At 41.0% G+C, this 15,538-nt stretch overlaps 1 protein-coding gene across 3 annotated transcripts in view; it reads right to left on the bottom strand.

Annotated features, from left to right (window-relative positions):
* Positions 1 to 15,538, bottom strand: part of PEX5L (peroxisomal biogenesis factor 5 like) — a 199,262-nt gene that overhangs the window by 19,527 nt on the left and 164,197 nt on the right. For all 3 annotated transcript variants that reach the window (XM_064279716.1, XM_064279725.1, XM_064279720.1), the window contains one exon: positions 997 to 1,113. In XM_064279716.1, the coding sequence (XP_064135786.1) occupies positions 997 to 1,113 (117 nt within the window). The remainder of the gene's footprint in view (positions 1 to 996; positions 1,114 to 15,538) is intronic.

Genomic DNA, 15,538 nt, shown 5'->3' with positions numbered 1-15,538 from the left:
ATGAAATGATTGCTCTGATTTTATGAGATTGTCTAGCCCACTGAGACATAGAAAATGACTGGAAGGAGACAGACATTTTAATGACTACATAGACTGCAAATTTCCTAAAACCAGAGGTTATTCATTATTGTATCTACAGTAAAAAAAAAAAAAAAAAAAAATTACCTAGTGCAAATTAGACACTCAATAAATATCTGCTGGATTGAAGTAAAAATCATGGGAGTTATCCAGAATGGAATATTATAGAGGATTCCTCCATCACAAAAAGCACAATGTAAACTTATATGTATATTTTTTCTTATACATACATTTTTAAGCAAATTCCACATTTCTTTGTATATTTCCTGTCATTTTTACTTATTCCTCAAATAATATTCTTTTGAAATACAGACCTCAAGCCTTTTTAAAAGCATAAATCCCAGAGCAACTGGGGATTCATGGGTAATGTGGCTGGTAGTCCACAGCACTCATACATTTGCTGAGGCTTCTATTGGGGGAACTCTGGGGAATCTGGTTGTGTAAAGGATACCTTTTCCATGAGTCTCTCTGCAAGCCGCATAATGGCCACTTGTGCAATAGAACCTTAAGCCCCAACTTCACCCCCCTGCCCACTGATAACACTTCTGCTGCTAGCACTTGGGTGTGACTCACGTGACTGACTGGTAAAAGCTTTGTGGGGTTAGCCCAGATCTTGTTACAGCCCAGCCTCAATGTCAAGTACTTCAGTAAGTGGCCAGCACTCAGAATCCAAGCTCTAGTTGGCTGACCAAACCAACACTGACAAAAATGAGAGCATTTCATTCTAGCTTGGCTGCCTTCACACATGAGATGATTATATTGGTTGTATCTAACAGAATTCCTTCTAGGTCAGATTGAAATTAAGTTGTCTGTTTAATTCCTGGATTTTTGATAAAAACAGTTATTGCCTCATCCATCAAATATGATCTTAAAGAATTCAGAAAGCTGGTCAGCATTTATAACAACATAAATGGCTACCTTCTCGCTAGCTGAGATTGTAACTTGGTTCTGGGCTTCTAGGTTCTCAGATATCCAGTTCCTTCGAGCCATTTCTTCCCATTCTGCTTGCATCTTATCCCAAAACTCTGTATCTGACTAGGAGACAGAAAAAATGAGGAATGACAGATTTAACAACATGCAGCATCATCTGTTTTATTCTGAGAGAGACAGCTTTCCTCGTTGATAAAAATGAATTCTGAGATGAAGAAAATGTTTAAACTGGTGTTGGGGAAAAGTTATTAGAAACAAAACTTACTCTCAACCCAGAAGACCTCTTCACAAAAAATAGAAGAGAAAGAAAAGTTTTACTATTGAATAAACATTACCAGAATGTGATCCATCACAAGCAATCCACTAAAGAGACTGCAAAGACAGAAATCTTAATTCTTACATAGGTAAGGGGGTACAATCATTACATTCATATTTTAAAGATAATTGTTAATTTTTCTTATCCTTCTGGCCAGGAGGGAGATAGGACTGGGCCATCTGAGTTTTAGCTAATCTCCTTCCAGGAAAAGCAGGAAGGTGCAGGAGAATTACCTGAAGGTACATTTACATACTTTTTTAGAAAGACAAAGAATCTGCAATTACGGGTTATCTCAAGTGAAACCTAGAGGAAGCAAGGGAGGAGGGGCTCCTTCCCCTATTTTCACCTGGGGAATTTACCCATATATTTTCCATTTGTACTTGTCCTTACACTGGCCACATTCAATGTTACTCATGGTTGAAGAGCTTCTAGAGGGTACTCAGTGATCTAAGTGTTGACGTGGATTAGCTCTTTCTCCAGCAAGAAAATAGCTACCATCTGAAGGACCAAGACCATTCAAATAGCAGTCTACTACTTAAACAGTGTCTAGTATTGGCACAAGGTGCACAATTTAGAAAGGGAAGCCTCTCCTGGAATTCCTCCTAGGATATGAGGAATTAGGGCAACTGCTTTGGGACTGGCTGGGCAGTGACTTGGGTAGGTAAAATTAGATGATTAGTGATAAACCAAAAAAACCCAAACCCGTTGCCTTCGAGTTGATTCTGACTCATAGCAACCCTATAGGTCAGAGTAGAACTGCCCCATGGGGTTTTCAAGGAGCACCTGGTGGATTTGAACTGCCCATCTTCTGGTTACCACCTGTAGCTCTCAACCACTACACCACCAGGATTTCCTGTTTAATCTAAGCATACTAAATCAATAGTAGGTCTTGCTCTCCTCTTTTATGATGTTTCAAACAATAATTCCTACAACAGACATGGGTCCTGTTCCTTTGGCAGAGGCCTTCCTGCAACAAAGCAGGGCAGCAGGTGTCATGACAATCTGTGCCTGAGATGCTCGACGCACATGGAACGGCCAATAGGTCTCCAGGTTAAGGTTAAACCCAGTGCTATTGAAAAATTCAAAATTTTTTTTCACAGGGTCTTTATAGCAGAACGCCAAATTGTGCAAATAGAATGGCCTCAGATATGTAAGAGCAATGGCTAGATACGAGATTAGAAGGAAATCTGCTACCATGTTAATGGTAATCTGTCTTTGAATGAAGGGATGATAGAGGACTTTCCCCTGCATCTTGACACTTTTCTGTACTTTCTGAGATTTTTATGATGAGCATGCATTGCTTTTATCATCATAAAAAAGGTTAAAAAGCAATGACAAAAAAGAAAAATAAATTACCTTTCCTTTTTTGAATACCATGCAACCTGAATATTTTTAGATACTAAGGAGTTTGAAGAAAATTGGGGGGGACTCATTTTTAAAAATAGCTTTTCAAGGACACAGGTTCAGCTTGTCTGCACTAGAAACTAAGAAAAATCTATCATGTGATTGTTGCTGTGTTGACTGGCTTTTCCAAGCCCCCTGCTGGGTGGCGGCTGTGACCATGACTTCACATCCTTTCTGAGGCCCTTCCGTTCTCCTCGTGAGGTTCCTTGGGAATTAAAGCATGTTACAAGTCTTCTGAATGAACGAATGAGGGGGGTTGATAATGTGCACATCTGGGTGGCAAAACGATGCCTCACTTTTCTTGCAGCTTCAGGTTAGAGCCGTAGAAGCATCAGCCAGGTTTCCACGGAAGAAAGAACCTCAGCTGAGGTGGGGCTGCCAGGCTCTCATTTAATGAGCTACACCAGGACTTACTGTTACCACTGAAAATAAGTTACTGCCAACTAATTAGAGTGCACGGCATAGTTTTCCTTTAATTACAGAAGACTATGTTTAGCACAATCAATTTTCATCCAGTTGGAATCCAAATTTCACTCACATAACTGCAATTAGTACAGTTTTTTTTCTCTATTTTAAATCTATATTAGAGAAACCTGAAGCATATTTGAATTTTAAACATCTCAGAAGTGAGTAATGAATTTTTTTTTTTAATTGATTTTATTAGCTGTTCTGGGATTTTGGTAGAATTTTTTTTTTTTTTCTCTACAGGTAACAAATCATCCACTTATACCTGAAATGAGCTGACTATTGTCTGCAACTTATGTTCGTTTTTTTAAAAAAATAGCTTTCTTATTATAATAATGGTACATAAATCAAAAACCAAGCCCATTGCTGTCGAGTCGATTCCAACTCATAGCAACCCTAAAGGACAGAGTAGAACTGCCCCACAGGGTTTCCAAGGAAGGTCTGGTGGATTCGAACTGTTGACCTTTTGGTTAGCAGCTGTGGCTCTTAACCACTGCGCCACCAGGGTTTCCGTAATGGTACACACTTGTGAAAATCTTGGGATATACAGTATGGCAGTTAAGAACAGCAGCTTTCTCCTCAGATGGACCCAGGTAAAAATTCTGTCCTCATCACTGGCCTTCTGGAAATCCCTTAACTTCTTTGGATCTCATTTTCCTAATCATTAAAATAAGGATAGAACAGCAAATTTGGCTAGTAGCTCTGAGGATTAAATGAGAAAACCCATGTGTAGTATCCAGCAAATGGTAAAAACAAATGGTAAACACTCAATAAAAGTAGGTCTTCGTATTAGTGGTTTTGTACCATGGAGGAATATATAAAGAAGGAAACAAAATCACCCACAACCTCGGAGCTCAGATATACATGCTATGAGTATTTTAGTGTTTCAATTTGCTATAAATACATACGGAGCCCTGGTGGCGAAATGGTTAAGTGCTGGCTGCTAACCGAATGGTCAGAGATTCAAACCCACCAGCAGCTCTGCCCTAAGCCTCTTATGTATACTTTCGCTCTCTTCACTCAAATCTTTCCCTTCCAACTAACTGTGCAAAAATAGAAGGAAGATGAAGCGAACTGTGACAAATCCTCTTAAATGGACTATTGTTAGCAATTAAAATGATATTATGGATAGCTTATTACAACTTGGAACCTTCCTTAAGTTATAATGTTCATTGATGTGTAATATGATCACAACGATAGAAAAACAACAATAACTGCGTGGGTGCTGGGGATGGGGGACGGGGACAATCTGTAAAGAAATGTACCAATAGCACTGTTTTTATGGGATGTAATTATAGTAATTCATTCTATCATCTTTCCTAAAATTTCTATTGATTTTATTGTTGTTAGTTGTCTTCGAGTCAGCTCAGACTCATGATGACCTTATGTATGACAGAATGAAACATTGTCCAGTCCTGTGCCATTTTCATCATCTTTGACATGCTTGAGCCCACTGTTGTGGTTATTGTGTCAATCCATTTCATGGATGGTTTCCCTCATTTTAACCCACCCTCTGCTTTTCTAAACATGATGTCTTTTTCCAGGAATTGCTCTTTCCTAATTATGTGTCCAAAGTAAGCAAGATGGTATCTCACCATCCTTGCTTCTAAGAAGCATTCTGGTTATACTTCTTCTAAGACTGATTGTTCACTCTTTTGGCAGTCCCTGGTATATTTAATATTTTTTGCCAACACCACAATTGAAATGCATCTATTTCTATTGCTAGTCATTTTGGTGGAAAGTAAGCTTTGCTTAAAAAAATAATAATACTAAGGTTACTTCCTTTCAATTTCAATTCGTCTATGTTGTTTTCTCAAATGCCCGCACACGAGAGCAATCTCTTGCCTCTGATTTCCCTCCACATTGGTATTCCCCACCAGTGATTTGAAAGAAGAGAGGTTCGTCCTAGAAGCTGCCATTATCCCTGAGAACTTATGCAAGTCATTTAAACCCATTTGTACATTATTTTCCCTCATGTATAAAGTGAGGCTGGGTGCATTTGTAGCTCAACTGCTTTCTCTACTCAGGGTGACTCAGAAAATCAAAAAAGAGGGAGGATCAGGTTTTTTGAACGGAGCTTCTTGTCCATTCACTGATCTCCAAAAGTTATATTTTAGTTCCTAAAAGTATATTTGACATTTTCATTCACTTTTTTCTTTTAAGACTGAAAAAGAAAATTTCTACAAGAACCACGACAAAATTAAATATTAATTCAAATAAGACATAAAGAATAAGAAAATAAGCCTTTTTTTTTTTTTTTTTTAAGAGCCAGGGGATTTTAAGGAATGGTAGCATATTATCAATTTTGACTCACCAGTCTATTTTGGTCATTCATGGGTTAAAGATATTTTCCGTTTTGTGGTCAAAGGTAATTGCCAATTTGAAAAATTCTGGATAAACTTGTAAAAGAACTGATAACCAATAAGTGTGAAATTAAATGCCAATTCTGCCTGTGAGGAATCTGGCCTTCTTTTTGTCTCTTTAGACATCCATTGATTGTCAATGCATCAAAATTAAAGAAAACAACAACAAAACAACACTACATATGCAGAAGGAAAGAAAGTACCTCTTTTACATGCTGAGAAATGAAAACCGATAGACAAGTTTGGATAAAACATTTGCTACAACAAATAATTTTGTTGAAGTAAAATTATGTGTGGCTCCACCTGGGGCCTCATCACACTGGGTTCAGTAGCCCGGGCTGATGGAGGACGACTGAGTGGCAGATGTAACACCTCTCTGGTTCACTAAGAGTTCAGTGTTAGTCAAGGATTCCCTGTGACTGCCCAAAGGACAAATTCAGTCTTGGGTTGCAATGATAGATATGCAGCACCCAGATCGAGGATGGGATAGTCTTTAAGTCTATCCTGGGTGTCACTGATAGTCCTGGGTGTCATTGACAAACTGGAGTCTATTCAAACAAGAGAGACCACGGGCATAAGGGTAACCCACTTATAAGACTGGTTAAAGGATCAGTTTAGCCTGGTAAAGCAAGGCTCAGGAAGACGACGAGAGTCGAGCAGTGCCAGGGGGACAGATATTTATCAAATACAATATAAAGCTGTCTGGAAATGAAATATGTTCCTTCTTCCTCATAAAGATGTCTTCCTCAACATTAGAAGTCTTCAAACAGAGGCTGAATGACCAATGTGAGGAACACTGTTAGAAGGACTCAATAGTTTGACCCTTACAACCTTGATAGAGTCTCTGGGTGGTGCAAACAGTTGAGTGCTTGGCTACCAACTGAAAGACTGACATTTCAAATCCACTGATAAGATCCTTGGAAGAAAGGTCTGGTGATCTCCTTCTGAAAGATCACAGCCATCGAAAGCACAGTTCTACTCAGAAACACATGGAGTCACCATGAGTCAGAATCCACTCAATGGTAACTGGTTTGGCTTTTGGTTTATAACCTTGAGTGTCTTTGCAGGCACCAAACCAAACCAAACCAAACCAAACCAAACCAAACCAAACTTGTTGCCATTGAGTTGATTCCGATTCATAGCGACCCTATAGGACAGAGTAGAACTGCCCCATAGGGTTTACAAGGAGCAGCTGGTGGATTTGAACTGCTTACCTTTTGGTTAGCAGCCGAGCTCTTAACCACTGTACCACCAGGGCACCTTTGCAGGCACAGTTACTAACAAATTAATTTATTGAGTTAAACAGGAAGACTCAAAATTAATAGTGTCTATTTTTTTTTTTTTAATTAGGTAAGAAGTGGATCTACCATGCATCCCCCTTTCCCAACTAAACAGTGTAGTGAGGAAAACACATGGGGTTTGGCATCAGGTAGACCAGGTGGAATTCTGGCCACACCCCTTGTGACATGACCTCAGGCAACTTATTTCCTTCCTTTAATGCAGATTTCTCATCTGTAAAATGTATAAAACCTCTCTTAGAGTGGTTGTGAGGATTCAGCGAAATGACATATGTGAAGCGCTTAGAACTTACATAAGAGCTAGGGAAATGTTAGCTAATATTATTTTATTACTTGTAAGTTAAAAAGACTATTTCCTAGAATAGAGAGGATGCAACGCCCACAAACCATTTAAACTGTGTGGTTCAGAAATGTTGAAAACAAAAATATTGGTAGTAGCACTCAACACAAATTTTCCAGTTGCCTCTGGGATAGACAAGCTTCCTTGTGCAAATGGAGTTGGCCACCATACAGACATTGGCAGGCACCTGGGTAAAGAGACTGTGGCTCTCACCAAACTATATTGTGTGCCAGCAGGTTAGCTGCAGAAACGCGTAGAAGAAAAATTGAAAATGACAGGAAGGGGAAGAAAGAGCACAGGAGGCAGGAAACACTGCAATACAAGGCTTGAGCAGGATATCAGAGAAATTGAGAGTCATTTCCAAGAGAATCTAAGGCCTCTCTCTTAGATTTCTGTTCTTTCCTTTCTTGTCTTCCTCACCTGGCAAAGGGGCATAGAGAAGTGGAGTATCAAAGACAGGGCAAAACCTGTTGTTTAAGAGGGAAGGGGTCACTTTTGAGGGAACTTTCAGCAAATTCATTAGTAGCCAATGACTTTGCAGAGGAGGAATTTCACATGATTATGTCTGTGTTGGAAACCCTGGTGGCGTAAAGGTTAAGTGCTATGGCTGCTAACCAAAAGATCAGCAGTTCAAATCTGCCAGGCGCTCCTTGGAAACTCTACGGGGCAGTTCTATTCCATTCTACAGGGTTGCTATGAGTCAGAAACGACTCAACAGCAGTCGGTTTGGTTTCCATGTCTGTGTTTGTGGCATGAGTGGTAGTGTATTTATTTACAACAAAGAACTGCTATTAAAAGGCACACAATTGGAGGGTTGGAGACAATGTGTGCGGAGTAAGGCTTTGTGCGGTCAATTGTTTCTAGTAAATCTTGTCTCCAACTAGCCAACAGGTTCTCTTATCTTCACATCTGCTGTGTGAATCAGAATTCTTCAAGATTTTGTTATTTTTGTTAAAAGAAAGGAAATGAAAAGCAGAATGCGGAGGGAAGACTTAAAAAAAAAGCACTCTTGTATGTTTTTGAGAAGACAACTCATTGGATGTGTTTATCTCTTCAAAACTAACTAGTCATTTAAAATGGCCTTTGAAACTACATATACTACCTATAATTACGAATGGACAAAGACTGGAAGGAAAAATGAAAACAGATAATTTAGTATAGTGGGATTTCTGGCTAGCTCCTGACCTCCCCTTTCTTGACTCTTTGATTTTCATTATTGCTGTTGCTTTTAAAATAACTTAAGAGAAAATCTTTGAAAAAGGAGTTATTTTCTAGTGACCAACAAATTCTGCCAAACTAACACTGGCAGTTGGAATCCACTAGCTGCTCCTTGGAAACCCTATGGGGCAGATCTACTGTGTCCTTTAGGGTTACTATAAGTCGAATGGACTCGATGGCTACAGGTTAGGTTAGGTTAGGTTAGGTATGGTTAGATTAGGTTAGGTTAGGTATGGTTAGGTTAGGTTAGGTCAGGTTGGTTAGGTATGGTTGGTTGAGGGCCTGCAAAACTAATAGCATCCAAACATTGCCTGCCATGGGAACAGCGCTTAAGAGCCAGAGTTTTGGAATTAGACGGAGTTAGAATCCCAGCTCTCCACGTAATGGTTGTGCGACTTTGAACAAGTTACTGAATCTATGTTCCCATTTCCCCATCTTAAAATGGGAATAACACTCATGTGGCAGGGCTGTTGTGAGCACTAAGTGAAATGAACGTAGAACACTTGGCTTGGAGAATAGAAAGTGCCCATTCAGGGATTGTTGAGAGCTACAGTTTACAGCCATCTTAGGATATTCAGGCATTTAAACAGGTTCTTTCCCTCCTCCCCTTCCCTTTGAAAGGCCACCAGAGGGATCAGTTTAAAAGCAGTTTCCTTTGCAACATTTTTCTTGGTAATGAAGAATTTAAATTTGCTATATCGGATTACTCAAGTAGACACTGTACTTTGCTTACCCCATTATTTGGGGCTATTTAAAGAGAAAAAAACTGGTTCAGTCACTTAGGCAGAAAAAGTCAGATAAGAAAAATCACTCATTGATCATATGGTACTGATGCTCTGACCCCCCTTTTTCTTTGTGACTGCCGGATTGTGACGAGGGTTGACTAACTGAAGACAGGCCTAGATCCACTTAGTTATCTTCTGAGAGTCTGGGGAAGGAAAATGGTTGTAGCTGCTTTCTTTAACACTGAAATCAAACTGGCTGACTTGGCAGCAAGGCAAAGACTCTGGAAAGCTGCCAGGAGCTCATCAGCCCTGGATCTGGTGGTAGGGGTACCTGGCGAGGTGAACGTGTTCATGCTACCTTGAGCTAACCTCAGCTGTTCTTGGCTACTGTGAAGGTAGGTAGTTTCTGTTACACCCACAAATGCCTTAAAAAAAATCTCCAGATGGCCAAAATCACCACACATGCTCCTTGTATATTAGTTTACTGGTCCTTGAGGACTAATTTTGGACAGAACTACTGAAATATTTTCTCTGCCAAGGATACTAGGCATTGGATATGGCTACTTAGTCCCAGCTGCCTTATTTCCACTATCAAAACACAGAGGAAGAGAGGCCTGATAGGATGCCAGACCAGAGACTCCACTGGCCTGGGAGAAAATCCACTGCCGAACATTCTTTTCCACAGAACCAGAAAATGTGGAGAGGGGCCTATGGGTGGACTGACATTCCCCTACTTTCAGTTATCTAACAGCAGGAGTTCCTGGGTGGTACAAATAATTAATCTGCTTGGCAGCTAACAGATGGTTGGAGGTTAAAGTCTACCCACAGATGCCTTGGAAAACCGGCCATTATGAGCGGTCATCCAGGGGACTATAACTGGTCTGTATTCGCCTGGAGCAACAAAGGAAGAAGAGTCAGGAATAGGAAGAGGAAATGGAACGCATGGTTAACTGTCTCCATGAACGACTGCCTCCTTTGTCATGAGACCAGAAAAATTTTATGCAGAACCTCTTTTATTGGGTATTTCATAAAATTTGAAGGGTAGCATCTCTAAAAAATTTATTACATATTTATACATTGGATTCACTCATCAGCAAACATAATCAATGAGCCTGCATTGGCAGGCAATGTTCTAGTTACCCGGGATATAGCAATGAACAAGACAGATGCCGCTCCTGCCTTTGGAAGTACAGTCGCGGGGGCATAGGCAGACACAATACGGTACTTTAAGTGCTGTGACAGGGAAGTAAATGTTCTCTGTGAGCAAAGACGAGGGAATCCCAACCCAGACTTAGAGTTTAAAGGTCTTCCTGGAAGAGGTGATAAGTCAACTGAGGCGGTAAGGACACATAGGAACTAGCCTGGTAACAGTGTGAGGAAAGAACATTCTGCAAGGAAGAATGGCATATGCAAAAGCTAAGAGGAAGATTACATGGCCTGGGAACCAATGTTAATTTATAGCAATACCTGTGTAGACATCAGGCAGAGGGAGTTAGAGTTGAGGATGTGGAGGGAAGAACAAACAAGATCATGAAGGACCTTCTAAAGCTAGGTTAATGAGTTCCAACTTTAATAATCTAAGGACAAGTGGGAAGTTAATACTCAGATCTGTGTATTAGAGAGATTACTCTGGCTGAAGTGAGGAGAATGGAGGCAGAGAGATCAGTAAGGAGGCTGTTACAGTCACCTGGATAAGAGATAATAATGGCAGAGTAGCTTGTTGGCAGTGGAGATAGAAAGAAATGGATGAATTTGAGAGATATTTAGACAGTAGAATGAACAGAACTTGGCGTTTTATTAGATTTGGGAGAAATCAAGAGAGAGTGTGAGACTTCTGGCTTGGGTGATTCTGTCCCCTGAGGTGGGGGACAGACAAGGTGAAGCAGGGTTCTGATGACGAGCTCAGTCCTTGATCTGTCTGTCAGTCTAGGGTGCTTCTGGTATATTCAAGCATAGATGCTCAGTAGGCTGACGGCTCTGTGGGTGTGGTTTCAGGAGGAAAACTGGGGCCAGAGATATGGATACTGAAGTCATCAGCATGTGGATGGGGACTGGACTCACAGGATGGGATACAGTCAAGCACCGAGAGTTTTAGGAGAGGAGAGTGGTGTTGCACTCCGAAGAGCACCAGCAACAAGAAATGGGCAGAGGAGGAAGAACTGACTTGAGGAAGAAGAGCATTGGGTCAGAACATCCCACGGAAGAGAACCATTAAGTGCAGGGAGTGTTTAACAGTGTCAAATGCTGCTGAGAGTCTAAATTAGACGGAAGCACGCCTATGAGAGGTAACAGTAATAGAAATGTGATGATTTGGCTAGAGCAAATTCAGTGAAATAGGTGTGGAAGCCAGATTGCCAGGATTGCGAGCAAGTGAGATGAGAAAGATGACATAAACTGTAACGACAGACAACTATTTTAGAGTGTTTGTGAGTCATTTAAACTAGGAAAAATCCTAATTTCCATTTTTTGCTGTTGTTAGTTGCTGTCAAGTCGATTCCAACTCACGGTGACCGTGTGTGCTGAGCAGAATTGCTCCACAGGGTTTTCAAGGCTGTGACCTTTCAGAAGCAGATCACCAGGCTTGTCTTCCAAGGTGTCTCTGGGTGGGTTCGAACCACCAAACTTTTGATAACTAGTATTTTCTTCACTCAATTTTCTACCTACCTACCACCTACCTACCTACCTACCTACCTACCTAAATAGCTACCCAATCTTTAACTGTTAAACTAAATGCCTTATTTGAATCTTAGCCAAAGCTAAGGATGGGAATGGGTGGGGAGAGGAACAGCCATGTTTTTTTCCTGTTTATTGTCTCCTTGAATCCTAGCATCACAATAAGTGGGAAGAGGCCTTAGGAACAGCTAGTCTAACCCCATTCCATAGGGGTAAGTTGTGGAGGTTGGGGCAGAAGAGAGACAAGTTAGGAGGCTGTTGCAGTAATCTGTGTTTAGACCAGTGTGACTGAGAGAAAAGGGTGAAACAGAGATTTTAAAATGAAGTAATAAGAGGCTTCAGTGACAGAACTGCACTGCCTCTCACTAAGAGCAACAATTCTGTCACCTTGAATATGTAGAGCTTTTAAAGAGCTTTTGAGTCTTTTAACTTATTTGATCTTCAAGACGATCCAACATTTCACAGATGCACAAACTCAGAGATTAAGGTAACTTGTCCAAGGTCACTAGCTAGTTAATGACAGAACCAGGGCCAGAAACCCACATCTCCTACTTCCTACTCTTGTAAGGCAACCTTGCTCCTACTGGTCCCTCTCTGCATTGCTGCCCTGTCCTTCACTTGAATTGATCAATGCTGTTGCTTAGCAAATATCTTGGTTGGAGAAAAGAGCAGAACAGAGCCCTTTTGCTTGTCTCTTGTCACTTAATGTTCTCAGACAAAATGAGCTCATTCTGTTTAGAAATACAAGGTCACTAGTACTGCTCTCAGCCTTTTTTCTATCAGAAATGGAGACTACACCAGAACGTTAAAATGGGACTCTTTCAATCTAAGTTTTGACTGTGGTTTCGAAAGAATGAAACGGTGAATGCCTGACTACCTATGAGGGACTCGCAGAAGAAATAGTTTAAAAAAATGTATATATACCAAAAAAACCAAACCGCTGTCTTTGAGTCAATTCCAACTCATAGTAACCCTATAGGACAGAGTAGAACTGCCCCATAGGATTTCCGAGGCTGTAATCTTTATGGAACCAGATTGCCACATCTTTCTCCTATGGGTAGCTGGTGGGTTCAAATCGTAAACCTTTCAGTTAGCAGCCACTGTGCAACCAGGGCTCCTTATATGTATGTATATATGGGTATACATAGTTTTTTTTTTTTTTAATCATTCAGCCTCTGGAAGCCCTGGTGGCATAGTGGTTAAGTGCTATGGCTGCTAACCAAAGGGTCGGCAGTTCGAATCTGCCAGGCACTCCCTGGAAGCTCTATGGGGCAGTTCTACCCTGTCCTATAGGGTTGCTATGAGTTGGAATCGACTCAATGGCACTGGCTTTGGTTTGGTTTGGTTCAGCCTCTAACCCTTATGCTGTTGTTAGGTGTCGTCAAGTTGGTTCCGATTCATAGTGACCCCATGTACCACATAATGAAACACTGCCTGGTCCTGTGTCATGCTCCCAATCGTTGTTATTCTTGAGTCCATTGTTACAGCCACTGTGTCAATCCATCTCGTTGAGGATCTTCCTGTTTTCCACTGACTCTGTACTTTACCAAGCATGATGTCCTTCTCCAGGGACTGATCCCTCCTGACAACATGTCCAAAGCGTGTAAGATAGTCTCACCATCCTTGCTTCTAAGGAGCATTTCTAACCCTTACAAAAAGGTTAAAATTGAAGGGACCAGGGGAGAGCATTTCTATGAAGAGAATAGTGAAGCACCGCATTTCTCATAGACTAGGGTGGGGCCACCAAGGAGCGAGATACCCTGGGGCTATATTGCTTTCCACCCAAGATGACTTCCTGGAACGGTGAGGACTGGTGTCATTTTTACTGGAACTGCAGTTGGATATTCCTAACAGGAATGTCTGAGAGACCTACAGAAGCAGAACCCGAGAGAATATGCTCTTGTTAAAGATTCCCAATCCCAGACAGCACCTATGCCAGGTCATGACTGTACCTGCCACACAAGGCTGGGCTCCTTCCCCTACTGCTCAATGCTCCTGGGGCCCACAGGGAGGGGTCAGAATGGTGACAAGTGAGCAGAGGGGAAGGAAGTGGAACCAGGAGATAAGGTCAATCTGGCACTTTCCCACTACAGAGGATCAGGCCTAAAGGAGCTTTGGGGAGGGGAGAAGCTCTAAGTTAAGTGTGAATATGGAAGGTTTATGTAATTATTACAGAGGATAGGATTTGAGGTATTGAAATGACACTGTTCTTGAGACTGCAAATCTCAAGTCAAAAGTCTGGAGGACTTTTTATTACCTTACAATGACTGGAAAAGCTATGGGACCAACCTGTAATTTCAGTCAGGGGCTAAGATAAAACTAGCTCACAAACCACAATAAGATTATCACTTCACACCTGCTAGGGTGGCTATTATCAAAAGTCAGAAAATAACAAGTATTGGAGAGCATGTGGAGAAATTGGAAATTTTGTGCTCTACAGGTGGGAATGTAAGATAATATAGCCACTGTGGGAAACATTTGGTGGTTCCTCAAAACTCAAAGCTACCATGTGACCCAGCCATTCCACTCCTAGGTATATATTTAAAAAACTGAAAGCAGGGACTCAAACAGATACTTGTACACCAATGTTCATTGCACCATTATTCACAGTATCCAAAAGTTGGACACACCCAGTGCCCATCAACAGATGAATGAATAAACAAAATGTGGTTTACCCATACAATGAAGTATTGTTCAGCCATCAGGAGAAACAAAGTTCTGATACATGCTATGACATGGAGGAACCCTGAAAACATGACACTTAGTAAAATAAGTCTGTCACAAAGGGAAAGTGCTGTATGATTCCACTTCTAGGAAACACCTAGAACAGGCAAATGCATAGAGACAGGAAGTAGATTAGAGGTCACCAGAGGCTGGGGGGAGAGAAAAAGGAGTTATTGCTTAACTGGGAGTCGTTGGGTGCAAACGGCTAATGTGATAGGCTGCTAACTGAAAGGCTGGAAGTTCGAGTCCATCCAGAGGCGCCTGGGAAGAAAGACGTGGTGATGTATTTCCAAAAACTCACCCACTGAAAACCCTATGGAGTATGGTTCTCCTCCGACACACACGGGGTCACCAAGAGTCAGAGTGAACTCCGGGGTAACTGGCGGTTACTGCTCAATGGGTACAGAGTTTCTGTTTCGGGTGATGAAAAAGTTCCGGAAATAGATGGTGGTGATGATTACACAACATTATGACTATAATTAACATGACTGAATTGTACACTTAAAAGTGGTTCAAGTGGCAAATTTTATGTTATACATAATTTGCACAATAATAAAAATAATATTGTGCAATTATATATAATTTGCACAATAAGATTAAGAAAAAACTCTAGCTCCCAAATGGGGTTTGGATGGGCAGTAGGAGGTAGCATGGATTTCTCTTCTGCTCTTGCCCTGTCAGAGGTTCAGATGGCAGGGAACAGAAGGATTAAAGTCAATTAAATTAGGGTTTGCTCTCAAGTTCTGTTCATTGAATGAAAAGGTAGCCAAGCTAACATTTTATCCCTAAGGAAAGATACTTGGGGCCTGATAGATACGTGCTCAGCAATACTGGTTGAACGAATGGTTACCTGAGCTTTCTCACACCCTACCATTTAATGCCCAAAATGGGCTTATTTCTATTTTTATAAATGAGGAACCAACGTCACAAAGATTAAATAACTTGCCCAAGGCAAAGTTGCTCATCAGTGCAGAGTTAAGATTTGCATGTAGGTCTGGCCCTGT

Source organism: Loxodonta africana, chromosome 1 (genome assembly GCF_030014295.1).
Source record: "Loxodonta africana isolate mLoxAfr1 chromosome 1, mLoxAfr1.hap2, whole genome shotgun sequence".
Taxonomy (NCBI): Eukaryota; Metazoa; Chordata; class Mammalia; order Proboscidea; family Elephantidae; genus Loxodonta; species Loxodonta africana.
Note: the sequence above shows the minus strand (reverse complement) of the source record. Positions and strands in the feature narration are given on the sequence as shown.